We start from the raw sequence: 18,384 nt of genomic DNA, 5'->3' as shown, positions 1-18,384 counted from the left end.
AGAGGGAGGGGATATGGGGATATATGTATATGTATAGCTGATTCACTTTGTTATACAGCAGAAACTAACACACCATTGTAAAGCAATTAGACTCCAACAGAGATGTTAAAAAAAAAAAGTGCCTGGTGGAGATTAAAGAACTATGCAAACGTGAGGTGTTACTAGCTTACACGTGAACTTTCACAGATGATTTTTTTTTCCTTTTTTGGTTATTAAGTATTGTTACCACCATTTTATGTTTTCATAACATCTTGCTTTAGGAGTTTTAAAGTTCTTTCAAAATATTACGACAATCATGCAATGAGGAGATTAACATGTAGCTTTATTTCAATTTATAGAGAATACAGTGAGATATAAAGAGTCTTGCTGATTTTCTTAGAAGTCAAAATATGATCTAAAGTTCGGATTTTCTGTCTTCAGTAGGAATGAGAATAGAATAAAGAATAAAATAAAGTGTAATTTGTAATTTCATTAGTTAAAAATTGTATTGTCTTTTCAAATCCGCTGAAAAATACTAAAAATACAGAAATAACTGTATTTAAATGATTATTATCATATTGAGAGACTTCCTAAATTCTTCTCTGAATTGTTACTTTGTCCAGAAAAAAATGAAGGTCATTTTCTTTAGTATCACAGTCACTGCTTAAGTCATAATAGAACCTTTCACAACTCTGAGATTAAAACCTCACTGGCTCTATCCTGGTCATGACTAAAACCGTCAGGCCAACCCACCAGCTCCCAACGCTGAAAAATAATAACCTCACTGGCTCTATCCTGGTCATGACTAAAACCGTCAGGCCAACCCACCAGCTCCCAGCGCTGAAAAATAATAAAAGTGACCGGCTGGGGGACAAGGCACAGGACCTGGGGTTATGCATTTCCATTTGAAATGGTAAGTAAATCAAAGTCAGAATGAAATGAATTTAAAATATGAAACCAAAACATGATATTCAAATAAGATGGAACAGGGAGTATTGAAAACAACATTGTATATTATAGATGATAAGAGAGGTGGGAAATTAAATGTGACCTTTAAAACAGGATAGAGTCTCTCATTAGGATTTTTAGGATGGAGAGTGAGTGGTTTAATGGATTTATGAGTAAATTTATAGGAACAGCACAGATCTTTCTCATGCAAAGAATTGAAAAAGTAAAATAGCAGCAACCGAATCATTCAGATAAACAGATCCTCCCAAGATTTATACAGCCTTTACCTACTACATTAGAAAGTCACTCAGAAAGTACCGACCCAGGTGGCCAAAACACACCTAAGAAATCTGGCAGACGAGAATTCATGTACCTCTTACATGCAAAAGAGAAGGCGGACTCCTCTGGGTGCATTTAACATTACGATGGGGCAGAGGCACAAACCCCAGATGAGAGCCCGGGGCTCCCCACCTGCAGCTCCCGGTCCCCACAGAACACAGCCCTGAGCACCGGAACTGGAGTCCTCGTCTCAGGCTTGAGCCTCTGCAGAGGAGCTCAGGGAGTTCAGCCTCCCTGCCTACTTGAGGCTCTTTTGTTGTTGGTTTTAAACATGATCCCACGGTTGGCTCTGTTCGGATATAAGAGAAAAGCCCAAGGCTAGACTAACAGTCCTCTCTATACACGACATCGGCCCTGCTGTGAACGCAGATGCTTGACTGTCCCTCTCACTCTTGAGATGCCCCATCCTGTCCAGGTCTCACACCCGTCTACTGATGCTGTCTGCATGGGCTCCACGTGGCTCCAGTGGCTGCAGCTCCATGGCGCGTCCCAGGGCCGAGCTCCTGTCCACCACAGAGGTGAGCCAGCCCCTGCAGTTGTGTAACGGGGGGCATCACCTCAGCAGCCATGGATGCGGAGCACCCAGAGCCGACCGTACCTTTCTGCACACCTCTGTTCTCCTCTCTACCACCTGGAAAGCACAGCCTCCACTAAATGTGGGTGCCCTGGCAGAGCACCGGGGGCCACCGGTGGATTACAGGCTGGCCAGGATACTGATCCTGCAAGCCCTCACCTTCCATCCCTGGCCTCGTCACAGCTGGGTGGGGGCCTGTAGCCACAAGCCACCTCTTCAAACTGAGCTGCACAACTACATCATTCTCTATCTGTAGCCTGGTGAAGAAAAGGTTGAACGCACTCTTTTGGAGCATAATGCATGGATGCCACAGCCCCTGGTGCTCGTAGGAATGGCAGGCCTGAGAGTCGCCAAGTCCTATCTGGGTCTGGAGCTCTACCGCAGCCTGTTATTTCGGTGACATCTTCTACGCCATCTCCCTCCTTGTTTTACCTTGCCGTCTGGCAATCAGCAAGATAAACGCACTGAGGTCAGGGAACTGCCACAGAGGGAGGACACTTCTCCTCCACTAAGTGAGAAGCCAGCCAGCAAGGCCACTTGCCTATTTCTCTCGCTTTGTTTCACCTTCTTGCTTCTAGTCCCCTCAGGGTATCATTCATCAATGGCAGGTATTCTTGGGGGCAAAAGGGATATTTAACGATTAAAAATAATCTTCAACAATACCTTCTTCCCTAACAGAGAAGATGGGTAAGAAGATCTGGCTAATTACGCTGTAGGAAAGGAAACCCCTCCAATTCTTAGCTTGGTAAATATTAGGGAGTACTAAACTTTCACAGAAAGACTGTAGACTTTCTCCCCCAAAGAATGTTAAAGCTCATTTCTACTCTGCCTCCCATTTACAAATAAGTAAATAAAACAACAATTAGAGGTGTATCAATTATGTATGAATAAGTGGGGCCCAACCACAGTCAGGAAGGCTCGAGAACACTTCTCTGCTGCCAGACTGTGCATCCTCCAGCCTCCAGAGACCGGGGTCTCCAAAAACTCGGCCTTCCCAGCTAGGACAGGGGGACACAAGCTTCTATTCTGGAATATCCACTCATGTTAATTTGGAAGAGAAAAACAATTGACCTAAAAGGATGAGCGTGAATAATGGTGGTCTGTTGATAAGAGCAGCCAAGTCCTGGAGAAAGAGCACACAGCAAGTCACTAAGACCATGAATCCGCCACACTGATGCTTTCATGTGACTGCTTTGCAGTCAACGAAATATATTTTACAGCTGCTCTGGGAGTTCAATGGTCATTCCTCCTGACCGCAAGGGTCTGTGTGGCAAGAGGAAAAGGCTACAGAATTCAGAAAGTAGACGTTCACCCAAAGATCAAGATACACCCACCCCGACTGTTGACACACCACCACGGGATGCCCTGAAGCATCACCAGACTGTTCTCTTCCTCCCAGCATAAATTACCTGTACAGACAGACACCTGTCTTCAAGGGTCGATGTATAATCTGCCACGAGTAAACAGCATTTTTACTACACGTCACCGCCTGTGGTGGTTAAAGTTTGAAATGAACAATCACCTCTCTCTAGAAACAGTGCTCATGCCTCAGTCAAATTAGTTCTTTCAAAAAATATTCCTCCTACAGAGGTCTTCTTCCATGATGCAGAATGTCCTGGGTACACAGAGGTCTTTTCTCTTGTGAGGGATGGACCAGGATACAGTGGCTGCACAGTGATGAATCCACATAGATTAAGGCCCCAAATAATGAACCCGGGGCCTGTATTGATGCAACATACTCCTTTATTTGGATCAAAAATACATTCTTAAGGTACAAAGATTAGCACAGAGGGCAGACCACCATTTTTACATGTAAGTCAGTTTCTCCAGATTTGACTTGATGAAGGTGAGGCACCATCCGTGTCTTACATACCCCCTTGGAAAAAGGGCAACTCAAGTCCTCGAAGGAGAGGCTCCACTGAGGCAGCTGAAGGCTGCACCCTACACCCTGCGCCCTACCAGCCACAGGATCACCAACCAACCGCCTGTCACCTGCAGGATTCTGGGGCTGCTTGTTCTGTCATATCTAACAGAGCTGACCAGTCTGAGACCCAACACAGGAGAAAGGTTTCAGCTATTTTCAACCCTGACCATGCCCTAAAATCTCCCAGGTCGCTTTAGGAAAACCCCGGAAATTCTGATTTAATTGGACTAGAGTGGATCTGCACGTTAGTATGTTTTAGAATCCAGATAATTCAGTGTCCTAAAAATTCCAGTGTGACCCATTTGAAGAGCTGGTATTCTCCCCACCTGAAGGAACATTTCGATGGGACAAGATAAATGCCAATAGAGCCAAAACTCTGCTGACCACCTGGGACCCCAGGTAGATGGCTCTTCAGTGGCCAACACAAAACTCTCGCTTTTGTCTACAAACCTGGATAACTGGTTTCTGTTTGTTCACTGCTTTTGAGACCAAAAGTGCTCTCTAGAAAACCGTCTTGCAGAGAACAGGTGCTCCACAAAGGAGAGGTTCTCAAAGTTTTGTGTGAGCAGCACGTTTTCGAATAGTAAATCTTTCGAGCGCACCGGAAGGGATGAAAACGCTCAAAATCACACCAAACCGATCGTCAAAACTCCCAGCAATCACAACAGAGTAAGATGACGCCAGTGACCAACACTCCCTTCACCACTGTGTCAGCCCGCCCCGCCCCCGCTCCTTCCAGGCCCGGCTCCTGATGTGTTCTCGGCACAGCCCAGGAAGGATCCCGTCCTCCTGCTGTTCCAGCCAGCATCTCCCCTAGCCCCCACTCCACACCATCACACAGCTTGGGCCTCCACCAGGCCTCGCCGTGGCATGAGCACCCCAATGCAGCAAAAAGGTGTTTTACACGTTGATCGACAGACAGCAGCAAACTATGAAAGGCAGTGTCCTAAACAGTGCAGGGTGAAGCAGCCTGTAAGTATCTAATTTTGATTAATTTTCACAATTGTGTAAATCAACTTATTTATTGAAGTATGATATACCTCTGGAAGTCAGAAGTGTGTACAGTTCAATGGATTTTCACAAAGTGGAACCACGCTCAGATCCAGCAACCAAAAATCAGTGACACCCAGAAGCCCCCTGGGTCCCCCCTCCCAGTCATGAGCCTAAAATGGGACCACTGTTATGATTTCTATCACCACAAATCAGTTTGTCTGTTTTGGAACTTTATATAAATGCAATCATACAATATGCATTCTTTTTTGTGTCTGCTTTCTTTCCCTCAACATTATCTTGAGAGGCTAGAGTGGTACATGTAGCAGTCATCTGCTCTTTTTGTTGTTCCTGTCTGTCTGTCTGTCTTTTTTCTTCATAGTATTCCACTGTGTGACATGCTTATTTTAAAAGATGAGCATTTGGGTTGTTTCCAGTTTGGGGCTCTTACGGTTAATGCTGCTACAAACATTCTTGTACATATCTTTTGATACACAGATGGACTAATTATCTGTTGGGTATACACCTAGGAAGAAAGACAGTATGAACGAAAGAATAGGCAAATAGACCAATCTAACAAAATAGATTTCAGAACAAACCCACACATATAAAGTCATTTGATATATGACAAAGGGCCGATGCAGTGCAATAGGGAAAAATGATATTTTCAAATAAATGGTGCTGGATTAATTAACTGGATATTTACATGGAAAGAAAAATCTTGACCCCTACCTCACACCACACACACAAATAAGTTCCAGACACACTGCAGAGCTAAATTTGAAAAATAAAGGTTCTAGAAGTTAAATAAATGAATATCTTCATGGTCTCAAGCTAAGTTAAAATATCTTACACAGGACACAAAGAATGACAACCATAAAGGAGAATGCTGATAAACTGGATTTCACTAAAACTAAGACTTATTATTCATTAAGAGGTGCCCCTTAAGACAATGAAAAGACAAGTCACATACTAGGAGAAGAAATTTTCAATATACGTATCACACAAAAGATATATCCAGAAAATGTAAAGAAGTCCCACAAATTAATTTTTTAAAATATAAAAACCCAATTTTTATATATGGGCGAAAGACATGAATAGGCATTTTACAAAGGAGAATATACTAATGGCCAAGAAAACATGAAAAGGTGCTCAGCATCATTCATCATCAGGGAAATGCAACCTAAAAGCCACAGTGCATTACATAACCATCACAGATACAATTTAAAACCAACAAAAACCACTGACAATGCCAAGTATTACGAAGCATTTAGAGCAACTAGAACTCACATAACCTGGTGGGTGTGTCAATTAGTTTTGTCAGTTAGGAAAAGCACACGATAATATTTACTGAAGCTGAATATACACATATCCTATGACATAGCAATTCAACTTCTGATACTATTTTAATGTATAGAAAAAACATTTATGGGAATATACATAAACCAGAGAAAGCTTTGAAAGAATATATAGATCACTTTCAACAAACCACCAAAAACTCCAAAGACAAACACATCCGTTAAACCCACATTACATCAGGAACTCTATCAGTTCCGATATGAAAACCTCTGAATGATTCTATTGGTATTTAATATAATCTATTAGCATGGATTAATAGCAATAAAAATCTAGCAACTTGCTGCACTTCCTCCAAGAATTAAACCATTTTAACTATTTGAAAAATTACATCTACTTATGCTCACAGGATATCAGAGCTTAGAAGGAAGATGAAAAATAAAGAGTAGCAGGAAACCATGTGGAGAGAGTCATACAGCTTGTGATCCTAATGGTAGCTGCAAACGAGGTCGCTTATCCCTCTGTGGCCATGCTAATTGGTCAAGAGCAACAGAAGCCTCATCAGCAATGTTTATAAAAACAGGCTCCCCCTGCCTGGGCATTTTCAATTTAGAGAGCAGACACCTGCTACCCATCAGTCTCTCACGAGACAGGACTCGTGCCAACCACCACTATGTTATTTGGTTTGTTCTTAATCTTTACTATTTATAAACAGAGTCTTCAGAGTACATGCATGCACAAGTGTAGCATGTGTACCCATGCAGCTATCTATAGCCAAAAAAACAAATTCTCAAAAATAGCTGTTTGGAAGACCACATCTTGTGCTATTAATACTCACATACTGCAGTATTACATAACAATTTTTTTCCAATTCTGCTAGGCTAATATGCAAATAAATGAACTCAACCATAGCTAGGAGCTAGATGTACTGATCAGTATGGCCTTGCCTCTCTATAACTACAAAAGAATTTTGCATGATCTCTTTCCGTTCTAAAACTCCCATGAATCTACATGATTAATCACTTTTAAATCCAGCTGCCTGGTTTCTGGGGTGGTAATATCTGCTATTTCCAAATCCGTATATTTAGCAAACTCCAAGAAGATACCTCACTACTGAACTCATAGTAATGTGCTGAAGGCATAAACATATTCTATAATTTTATAATTTATATAAATTATATTTTTATAATTTATATAAATATCCTTATATAATATTTTATATAATAATTTCTATAATTATTAAATATAAATAATTTATATTATTGGACAATTCCAAAACAATAGTAGGGATAAATACTATCAGAAAAAACTCACCTGAAAACAAATTGTTACTATTATCTGCTTCACCCTCCAGGACCCTAAAAAGTGTAAATCAAATTTTGTTAAAAAGAAACAAAAATGGGAAATGATTCCCTCCTGAAAAGCTTTGAAATCCATCAAAGGAGAGCGGAGAGGACAAAACCCTGGTTTTGTCCAGGGTAAGTCCAGACTATGCTGGGCAAACCAAGACATACGGGTGCCTGGTGCAATAAAACTAATGTCCAGTGCCCTCTGATGATTGAAGTGGGGCTATTAAGATATGAGCTCCGTTGTACTGACGCATCAGATTTAGAAAGGCACCAGAACAAAACTCATTCGTGAAGCATCTTCAGAATAAGCCTGAGAAACTTATCTGGGTACATTCCTTCTGTCTCAAAAGACAAGACTTTCAAAATGGGGATGGCAGTGTTAGTGATCTCCAATTCAAATGAAGCTAAATGAGTTTGCTCATCTCAGGATCAACTCTAAATAAGAGAAACTAAACATACTAGGGACTGCTTATTGAGTATTTACTACAGGCCACACACTGTTCTGAATATTCCACACACATCATCTCATTTAATCTCCACGACAATGTTATGAGGGAGATTTCATTATCTCTGTTTTAGAGATGGGTTAACTAGACACACAGACTTAAATATCTTGCCCAAGGTCAAAAGGAAGGAAGAGAGGGAGCCAGAATCTGATCCAAGCACCGAACTTCACACCCTCTAGTTTTCCCACCAGTATTCTTCCCCCTGAATAATCCAGACATGCAACGTGTGTCCTGAGGACAGAACAAGACCCCACCGTACAGGCACACCTCAGAGATACTGCGGGTTTGCTCCAGACTGCCTCGATAAAGCAAATATCGCAATAAAGAGAATCACACGAATTTTTTGGCTCCCAGTGCATATAAAAGTTGTGTTTATACTATACTGTAGTCTACTAAGTGGGCAAAAGCATTGTGTCTAAAAAAGCAATATACATACCTTCATTTTAAAATACTTTGTTGGTTGAAGAAGAAAAAGCTAACCATCATCTGAGCCTTCAGTGAGTTGTAATCTTATTGCTGGTGGAGGATCTTGCCTCGATGTTGATGGCTGCCGACCGATCAGGGTGGTGGCTGCTGAGGGTGGGGGTGACTGGCAGTTTCTTAAAATAAGCCAGCGATGAAGTCTGCCCCATCAACTGACTCTTCCTTTCATGAACGATTTCTCTGTAGCATGCAGTGCTATTTGACAGCATTTTACCCACAGTAGAACTTCTTTCAAAATTGAAGTCAATCCTCTCAAAGCCTGCCACTGCTTTATCAACTAAGATTATGTAATATTCTGAATCCTTTGTCATTTCAACAAGCTTCACAGCATCTTCACCAGGAGCAGATCCCATCTCAAGAAACCACTTTCTCTACTCATCCATAAGAAGCAACTCCTCATCCATTCAAGTTTTATCATGGGATTGCAGCAATTCAGCCATATCTTCAGGCACCACGTCTAATTCTCGTTCTCTTGCTGTTTCCACCACTATCTGCATCCACTGAAGTCTTGAACCCCTCAAAGACATCCATGAGGGTTGGAATCAACTTCTTCCAAACTCCTGTTAACGTTGATATTTTGACCTCTTCCCATGAATCACGAATGTTCTTCACGGCATCTAGAATGGTGAATCCTTTCCAGATGGTTTTCAATTGAGTTTGCCCAGAACCATCAGCGGGATCACTCTCTATGGCATCTATATAGCCTTACGAAATATATTTCTTAAATAATAAGGCTTGAAAGTCGAAATTATACCTTGGTCCATGGGCTGCAGAATGGATGTTGTGTTGGCAGGCATGAAAACAACATGTATCTCGTTGTGCATCTCCCTCAGAGTCCTTGGGTGACCAGGTGCATTGTCATTGAACAGTCATATTTTAAAAGGAATCTTCTTTTTCTGAGCAATAGGTCTCAACAGTGGGCTTAAAATATTCTGTAAACCATGTCGCAAGCAGATGTGCCATCATCCAAGCTTTGTTGTTCCATTTACAGAGCACAGGCAGAGTAGATTCAGCATAATTCTTAAGGGTCCTAGGATTTTCAGAATGGTAAATGAGCATTGACTTCAGCTTCAAGTCACCAGCTGCATTAGCCTCTAACAAGAGAGTTAGCCTGTCATTTGAAGCTTTGAAGCCAGGCATTGACTTCTCCTCTCTAGCTATGAAAGTCCTAGATGGCATCTTCTTCCAATAGAAGGCTGTTTCATCCACATTGAAAATCTGCTGTTTAGTGTAGCCATCTTCATGAATTACCTTACCTAGATCTTCTGGATAACTTGCTGCAGCTTCTTCACCAGCACTCACTGCTTCACCTTGCACTCTGATGTCACAGAGATGGCTTCTTTCCTTAAACCTCATGAACCAACCTCTGCTAAGCTTCGAACTTTTCTTCTGCAGCTTCCTTGCCTCTCTCAGCCTTCACAGAACTGAAGAGAGTTACGGCCTTGCTCTGGACTAGGCTTTGGTTTAAGGGAATGTGGTGGCTGGTCTGATCGTCTCTCCAGACCACTCAGACTTTCTCCATATCAGCAATAAGGCTGTTTTGCTTTCTTACCATTGGTGTGTTCACTGGGGCAGCACATTTAATTTCCTTCAAGAACTTTTCCTTTGCATCCAGAACTTGGCTAACTGTTTGGCACAAGAGACCTAGCTTTCAGCCTATCTGGGCTTTCGACATGCCTTCCTCACTAAGCTTAATCATTTCTAGCCTTTGACTTAAAATGAGAAAATAAAATAAAATGAGAGATGTGTGACTTCCTTTCACTTGAACACTCAGAGGCCATTGCAGGGCTATTAACTGGCCAAATTTCAACATTGCTGTGTCTCAGGCAACAGGGAGGCGACAGCAGTCAGAACATACACAAAATTTATCAATTAAGTTCGCCATCTGACATGGGCACGGTTCGTGGTGCCCCTAAATGATTACAATAGCAACATTAAAGATCCCTGATCACAGATCACCATCACAAACATAATAACACGGAAATATTTTGAAATACTGCGAGACTTACCAAAATGTGACACAGAGACACGAAGTGAAAAAATGCGGTTGGAAAACTGGCGCCAACAGACTTGCTCGATGCGGGGCTGCCAGAGACCTTCAATTTGTAAAAAGCGCACTATCTGTGAAGCGCGATAAAGCGAACCACAATAAAGGTGGTCTGCCTGTACAGCCCAGCTGAGATTACTACCTAGAACAAGTTTTACCTAATCCCGCGCCACGTGACCAAGCACACTCGCGGCCAGGAGAGCCTCACCTGCCCTCCTCTGCCCTTCAGAGACAGGTAGGCGCCAGGCGTCCTGCCAGAAGACTGGCCCACTCACACAATTGTTGCTAAAGCTCAATGTAAGTCATTATATGCTCTGAGCCCCCTAAAGCTATGGCATTATTCTGCCACAAGGAACATAGGTCCCACTGAAACCCCCCTGGGGGTTCCGACTTGTCTGAGTCACTGCTAACACCCATGCCGGGTACAACCCTCTCAATTCACCATTATCAACAGCAGAGAAAAGCTGGCCAGGCAGCTTGCACACTTTCAGATCCTGTGGCCCACTGGTAAAAATATATGAATATCCCCTGTACTACAGAATCCATTAATTTGAAATAAAAAGTAAGTAGCTAAAGTAATCTGGAGGTCTGGTAGACAAGCAAGTAATGACAGACAAAATTTAGCATTAATAAGGAACAGAGCATCTATGTTCGAACACATGTATAAAATAGAGTCTGAAGGGAAAAACGTGAATATTCACAATTCATTTATACCTGCATTTAGGCTGCAGATAGCACTGCCCTATTTTGTTGAATTCTGAGGCATGGGGAACTAAAGCATTAAAAAAAGCAAAAGCAAAAAAGAACAGTCTCGCTTAGACCCCTTACAGAGCACACAGAACTATAAAAGGAACTGAACAGATACTGGGAGAGAGCATTCTAAGAAACTAACTCGAGAGGCCAAGATAGGCAATTTAAAAAATAATAATAAACAATTTCCTGTCAGTTGTCTATTTGGACCTGGTGAAAAGCACCACAAGTCAAGCATAACTGTTTGGAGGGGAAGTTGGAAGACAGGGAAGGGAAGAAGCAAAAGGGGTAAGTAATTTTTAGGGTCTGAAAATGAACACCCCCTAATGACTTCTGAAACTGAACTCTGAAGTGTGACGAAAGCTCTCTGAGTAGCTGAGACCCACGGCCCTGCACCCACCTTGCAGCAGTTATCGAGCCTGGACTCCCTCACATGCATCAGTACAAAGCCAAGTGGAGACTTGCTGACTGGCTACCAGAGTTTTCTGACCTAAACGACCAAGGCTGCCTGTTTAACCAGACAAATTCACTCTGTGATCCAGTTACTGTGGGTTGAATATTCATGATATGCCCACAGGTTTGCTGGGTGAACAGCTGTCTCCCCCGAGCCCCCATTCAGAAAAAAAAGTCTAAAGTCAAATGCAGATATTATTCTTAAGATAAAATTCAGAAAATGGTTATTGAGTGCTTGCTTTCTGTGCAGAACTGATAAATACAGTCCAGCTTTGGCCTGCAAAGAGTCTACTTTATTTACACCATAATGTACATTTTAATTATTTTGTTTAAATATGCATAATAGATGTGAAAAGCCTGCTAGTTCCCCATGATGCGGTGCTCAGCATCAAGACATAGGGAATCTATGTTGGCGGAAAGTTAGTAAAAGCATTTCCCCTATACACCGTGATACTATAATAAGGACAACAGTGGTATTAAGAAAACTAAGGGCTGCCACCTTGGACAAGGTCAAACCTTTGGTCCCAGTGAAGCCAGAGTCTCTGGTCAGGCAGCCGTAACAGGTGACTAGACAGCTGCCTGGCTATATTATCTGCCAACTTCTTCTGCCAGAAGAAATTGAGATTCTTTTTATCCCTTCAGTATCCCCTACATTTAAAGGGGAAAACCAAATCTGGTGTTCCAAACCACCAATGCTTCCTTAAGTATACAAAAAAATTAACACTGCCAGTGTAATGTGGGGGTCAGTGGAGTGCACAAGCGGGGTACAACAACCAGCTCCAGCATCCTGGACAAGCAGTTAACCCCTCTGAACTTGGGGTTTTCTTCAGCCTCCATGGTTGGTGCAAGACCAGGTCACAGAATCAAGTTAAACACTTTTCATGTGTTTTGCACATAGTAAGTGCTTAATAAACAGTGGCTGCTGTCATTACTTTTAAATACCAAAATAGTACAATGGCTATACTTCCAACTTACTTTTTTTAAATACCCCAATCAATAATTGTTATGGTCTGGGGATAGGGGGCAGGGAAGGCTGCAAAGAGACTTGGAGAATTTTTTGAGATGATAGAATTGTTCTAGATCTTGGTTGTGGTAGTGGTTACATTACTTACATGTGTTTGTCAAATTCCATAGAACTAGACACCAACAGGAGTGAATTTTATTTTATGCAAATTAAATCACCTCTCTTAATGTACCATCCAAAATATTTAATTAGCTCTGACTAAAGTAAACCATCCAAACTAATAGACATTTTAACTTCATTTATTTCAAAACTTAAAAAGAAATCTAAGGCTTAAAATGTTACTTCATATTTTTAGACCAAGCTCCTGAATTAAAGGATGGAGCTATTTGTAAAAACTGAATGCCATCTGAACAGCTAACCAAGTTAACTGTTTCAAAATAAAGCGTGGACTGTATTGAATGGTGTGATGAAATGAAATATGGAAAGAGAAAATGAAAGTGATGTTTTCGTTTACTAGATTACTAAAGATGACAAACATAATGGCTTCTCCCCTAAAAATCTAGTAACAGGCCTTTGAGAATAAGCTAAAAAGTGTAACACTATTTTCAATAAGCTAAGGAAAAGTAGAAAAGTCTGGTGATGAGTTCCATGATTTATTTTTCTTCTCAAGGTACTTAGAAAGGTCCTACCAGGCTGCTCACCCTGAATTTCCATCGACACTCTTTCCATAACCAAGGAGCTCTTTTAGTGTGGATCTGTGCATCTATTTTGGCAGAAAATGCAGTTTTACAATTTACAATTTCTTACTCAACACCACATTTACAAAACAGATGGAGTTCCAAAGAAATAATTTTAAATAAGGAATATCATTCCAGTCAGCCTACAGTGGATTTCTGCACGTCCTGCACCTCAGCAATAGTCCCCCTTCTTTGCCCACTGCTTATCCCATTTCTGCTGTTATTTTTCTCTCTGATTTGGGGATCCCCACCTAAGAGGAAGGTCAAGACTGTAATGAACTAGGAAACAGGCATAGCCGGACACTGCAACTAATGCAACCCCATGAACACCAGCCTCTGATCCTTAGTAAGCATGCACTCTCCGTGCCATGCCCTCAAGTCCCCCATCATCACCATGCTCACTAATCTATTCCCGCCTCTCCCCTTCCATCACCTGACTGCATTCATCCCTTTATTCAAAAGAAACCAAAGAAAGATGTCACCACTGCTTTTTCACATGGGCTCCTGCTAAGCTGTTTATTATATTTTAACAAAAGTGAAATGTAATTCTGCCATTCGTGTGACAAAAATACCTGTGCACTATTTGCTGCTTTATGAAAGTTGGTATTAAAGTTAAAGATCTCTTTATTCTATTACGTTATTAACTTGATGCTGTCATGTCTTTAGAAAATGCCACACTAAATTTCTAAAATCTTGATCCCTCAAGACGCCAACTGAAAGGGAGTAAATACCAAGTAATTACCTATTTAAATATAGCATACTCCTTCCCTAAAATCCAGGCTTGATCAACTTTCAACACTATTTCCATAGTTTTAAAGGGTGATTAAGAAAATGCACATTGAAAATAGAGGCAAGAAAAAGGAGTCAAGTCATCTTAGGAGATACAAGACAATAAATAAGATATGAGACTGGTAAATCCCAATGAGCCATTTTAAAAATTAAAAGAACTTAGAGAAAACATGTACTTTCTTATCATTTGTCCATTCATTCAGGAAGCAACCTATTGAACCCCTACTACATTCCTCACAATGTATATCTGGGGATACAACTGCAAACAAGGGACCAACTGCCTTCATTAGAAAGAAGAAAAGTGACGAAGATATCTGGGAAAGTTTCAAAATTCCAGTGATTTCTGAATTATTAATCATTTCCCCATGTGCTTCTAGCATCTTCAGTGAAGCAATGATATCTACCAACAAGTTCTCAATTCCACATGTCAGAAATGTTGGCAAACCATCCTTCTTCCTAACCTCCCATGAATGCAAAATTAAAACAGATGCTGTTGTAATTAAATAAGTTACACTGTGAACCACATGTAGACAACAATTAAATCTGAATTTTTTTTTAAAGTGCAAAAACAGGCCTTTCAAAAAAATTGAGGGAGAGGAGTTAAAATATGGTCAGCTTGTATCTTCTCTGGAATTTTTACTACAGATTTCATTAACACCGCAGTGCAAAATCACCACAAATATCTAGTAACCAATAAAAACAGTTATGACACATAACTCTGTCAATGGGAATTGAGTACCACGCACGCACGGTTGAAAGCAACTTCCATGGCAACATAAGCGACAGAGTAGAAGAAAACGTTAAGTCACTAAAAGCTAGGTTAGGTATGCAGCAAAAACCTCTTTTGCTTTCCTTAGTTAAACTCTAAGCGCCTGCTGCAGATAGTTGTTAATACACTTGATCTTTAAGCCCTCCAACTGTGCCCTTGCTCAGACATAAGCTGGGCCAACACATGACAAAGCGAAAAACAGTTTCACAACTGCCTGTTACATACAGTAGCAAGGTTGTATATTTCACTAGGTAACTGCAGAGGCTGATAATACCATCAGACACTACATGCTACTCAGAAGGTTTCTGTAGGTCCAATTAAATTTCAGATACCACCAGTGCCAATTCTCTTCACTGGGGCCCGTTCTGCTCTCCCTCTCCCACTGATGATCTGCCACAGGAAGGTAGGGACAGCCGTGTCAGGGTGCTTTGCTGCTCACTGTCCTGGTGACCTCTCATCTTCAGACAGCAACATTTTCATATTTGTTCCAAGCTTGAGCAGAAAGAGCTAGCCCTTCCTAAGGCTCTGCTCTTCTTAGCTCATCAATTTTTTTTTTTCACTTCATGTCAGGAGAAATATGTTTGCACTGCAGACCAAAATGTAATATTAGAACGAAACCATCACAAACTCAGGAGTTCCTTATATTACTCCTGGAGTTTAAAATGCACAAAACAATCGCTGACTTCCTTTTGCTAAATAACCCCAGGCAAAAGATAGCAAAACCAAGCAAACTGCCCAAAAGAACTTCCACAGAGCTGGAGGCCTGCCTACTGCAGCAAGGAAGAGATTAAACCGTGCAGGACTGTAATCTCTCAGAGCCTCTGACCCTAAGAAAGCCGAAATGGGCATTTATGTTCAGAAACCTACTCCATTTCTCCGTGAGGTTGAGTGACCTGGGATTTTTTGCACCCTCTGAGTCCAACCGTTTGCAAGAGGCAACTATAGAGCGATCAGAAGAAACCTATTAAATAATCTCTGTTCACTGCCTGGGATTTTTAAGAACATGCTTTCACATGATAACTGTTTTTAACATACAATGGAAACCTTGCAGGGAGTCTGTTACCAGCCGAGGCTACCACAGGAGAGCGTGCCCTGCCAAGCAGGTACAGGCCAACATTCCAGGCCAGTCCTGGGAGAGGTGACATCCCTAAGTTCCGCGGGGGATGTCTGAGCACAGCTCCCTGCACATTCAGGACCACCTCTCCATTCTTCCCAAATGCCATATGCACCCAATCCCCGCTCAACCACTCCAAGCACCGGCGCACCCCTGGTTCCCGTTAGCAGGGGGCTCCTCGTACACCCCCCTCCTGCCACCACTACTCCCCTCTCTGGGAAAGAGCCCCGGCGGACGGCGGGGGCCGGGCGACGGGTGCCCCTCTCCCACCTACCTTGATGATGCTGCTCCGGCGGGGCAGGCCGCCCGGCTTGCTCTCCCGGGGGAGGGGGCAGGCGGCCGGGCCGGGGGTCGGGGCGAGCGCGGCGCCGCGGGGGCCCCTGGCGGGGCTGGCCTGGGCTTCGTCCGCGGACACGCCGAGGCTGCAGTCTCCGTTGGAAACCCCGGCGCTGTCATAGCGCGCCCGCCCGTGGCCGAGGCGCCCTCCGCCGCCGCCGCCTTCCCCGGCCCCGGCTCTCAGGGCGCCCTTGGCCGCGAGGACCGGGCCCGGGGAGGTGGGCAGGGCCCCGCCGGCGGCGCCCCCCCGGCCGCACTCCGCCATGGGCGCCCCGCGACCCGCCAGCACAAAGCCGCGTCCCCGCGTCCCCGCGTCCCCGCCGCCTCGGGCCGCGCGGCCCCTCCTCCTCTCCTCCTCCCGCCGCCGCCTCGGCCGCTTCTTCCGCCTTTTTTTTTTTTTTTTTTTTTTTTTTTTTTTTTTTTTTTTAATTTAGATGTGCTGTTGGTTTCGAGCTCTCCTCGCTCACGGTTAGAGTCGCGGCAGCAGGATTCTCGGAAGATTCCTGCAGGGGGAGAAGAGAGACACAGTCAGCGCGGCGGCGGGGCCCGGGGCCCGGCACCAGGGAGGGAAACACGCCCGGCACACGCGCCGCCGCGGGCGCCACAAATACCGCGCGGCCGGGGGCGCCGGAACGGGGCGCCCTCCCCGGGGGAACGGGGCGCCCACCGCGGGGCTCAGGGCACCCACCGCTCGGGCACCGGGCGTCCCGCTCGGGCTCGGGGAAGCGGCGGGCGCCCAGACGCTCCCCGGCCACGCGGAGGCGCCTCCCGAGGCTCTCGCGGCCCCGGGCGGGCGGGTGGCGACGCCGGGGTCTCCCCGGATCCCAACTCCCCAGGGGCTGTCGCGCGCCGGGCCCGCCACGTACCCCCGGGTCCCCGCCGAAGCCGGCGGCGCCGGGTAAGCGCACGGAGGGCAGGGCGGCCGGGACTCGCCCACCCCGCCGCCGCCGTCTCCTCCCGGGCTCGGCGCTGCCCCCTACAGGCCGCGGGGACCCTCCCCTGCCGCCGCGGGCCACCCGGCTCCCGCTCGTGGTCGCCGCCGTCGCGGCTGCTCCCGCTGGGCCGGCTCATCGGGCCGCAGGAACCTCGCTGCCCAGCGGACGGCGACGGGCGCCGGCCGCGGGTCCCGGGAGGCTCCCCGCCTCCCTAGAGATTTGGCAACTTCCAGTCACCCGCCGGCGCCCCGAGGAGCAAAGACAGCGCAGGCCGCGGGCCGCACGATGGTCCCGGGCTCTGGGCTCCGCCGCTGCGCCCCATCCTACCCCGCCCCGCGCGCGGGACTCGTTCCGCTCCCGCCCAGCTCCGGAGGAGGCCCTCCGGACGTTCCCCTCTGGGCTCCCCTCGTGGGTCAGACCCACTTCACATACTGAAGCTAATTCCGTTCCTTTGGGCTCCTGAACTGTGAATCTGTGAATTGATTCAACTGGTTGCAAGGATGCTGGGGCGGGGGGAGGGGGGCGGCGAGAGGTGAGAAGCAGAGGACCTCGTTAGAGCTTGTTCTGAGCCCTCTGAGTCGTCCTCCAGGGATTTATCACCATCGTCCCTCCCTCCCAGTGTCCTTCCGCCAGTGTCCCGCCGCCAGCCGGTCCAGCCCTCTGCAGACCGCGCCCTAGGTCTGGCTCATCTTTTGGGGCAGGATCCTACTTGGATCACTGCAGCCGGTCCCTCTGGTTCTTCCTCCTTCCTCCTTCCTCCCTCCCCCAATGCTTCAGGTAGAGTGACCAGCCTAAAAACCCTGATCATGTCGCTCCCCCGAGCAAATACCTTCCCTGGCTCTCCACCCTTTGGAGCCAGACGTGGCCCCATCTCCGCATCTTGGTACCCGAGGCCGCACCCAGCCTGGCCCCACCCACCTCTCCATCCCAGGCTCCCCGGCTCCAGCTTCCAGCCCTTCTCTAGCACCCCAGCTCTTCTCCAACTAGTGTGTTTCCCTTTCCGGGAATGCGCTTCCCGCAGGGCGCGAAGGAGAAACTGACAGTCCGCTGCGGGGTGAACTTAAAGACCCTGCTTTCATCAGCATGATGTTGTAGCAAACTG

The 18,384-nt window shown here is 45.2% G+C and overlaps 2 protein-coding genes across 2 annotated transcripts in view; both read right to left on the bottom strand.

Annotated features, from left to right (window-relative positions):
- Window positions 1–16,612, bottom strand: part of PLCL2 (phospholipase C like 2) — a 200,959-nt gene extending 184,347 nt beyond the window's left edge. The window contains exon 1 of the mRNA XM_007108536.3: window positions 16,286–16,612. Within this exon, the coding sequence (XP_007108598.2) occupies window positions 16,286–16,612 (327 nt within the window). The remainder of the gene's footprint in view (window positions 1–16,285) is intronic.
- Window positions 16,613–16,735: 123 nt separating this feature from the next.
- Window positions 16,736–18,153, bottom strand: LOC114486628 (collagen alpha-1(III) chain-like). Its single transcript, XM_028492386.1, has 3 exons — window positions 18,112–18,153; window positions 17,036–17,323; window positions 16,736–16,850 (listed from the first exon to the last, which is right to left on the bottom strand). The coding sequence occupies exons 1-3, from the start codon at window positions 18,151–18,153 to the stop codon at window positions 16,773–16,775; spliced, it is 408 nt and encodes a 135-aa protein (XP_028348187.1). The 3' UTR covers window positions 16,736–16,772.
- Window positions 18,154–18,384: the final 231 nt, after the last annotated feature.

Source organism: Physeter macrocephalus, chromosome 1 (genome assembly GCF_002837175.3).
Source record: "Physeter macrocephalus isolate SW-GA chromosome 1, ASM283717v5, whole genome shotgun sequence".
Taxonomy (NCBI): Eukaryota; Metazoa; Chordata; class Mammalia; order Artiodactyla; family Physeteridae; genus Physeter; species Physeter macrocephalus.
The sequence above is the reverse complement of the archived record's forward strand: the minus strand, read 5'-3'. Positions and strand labels throughout refer to the sequence as shown.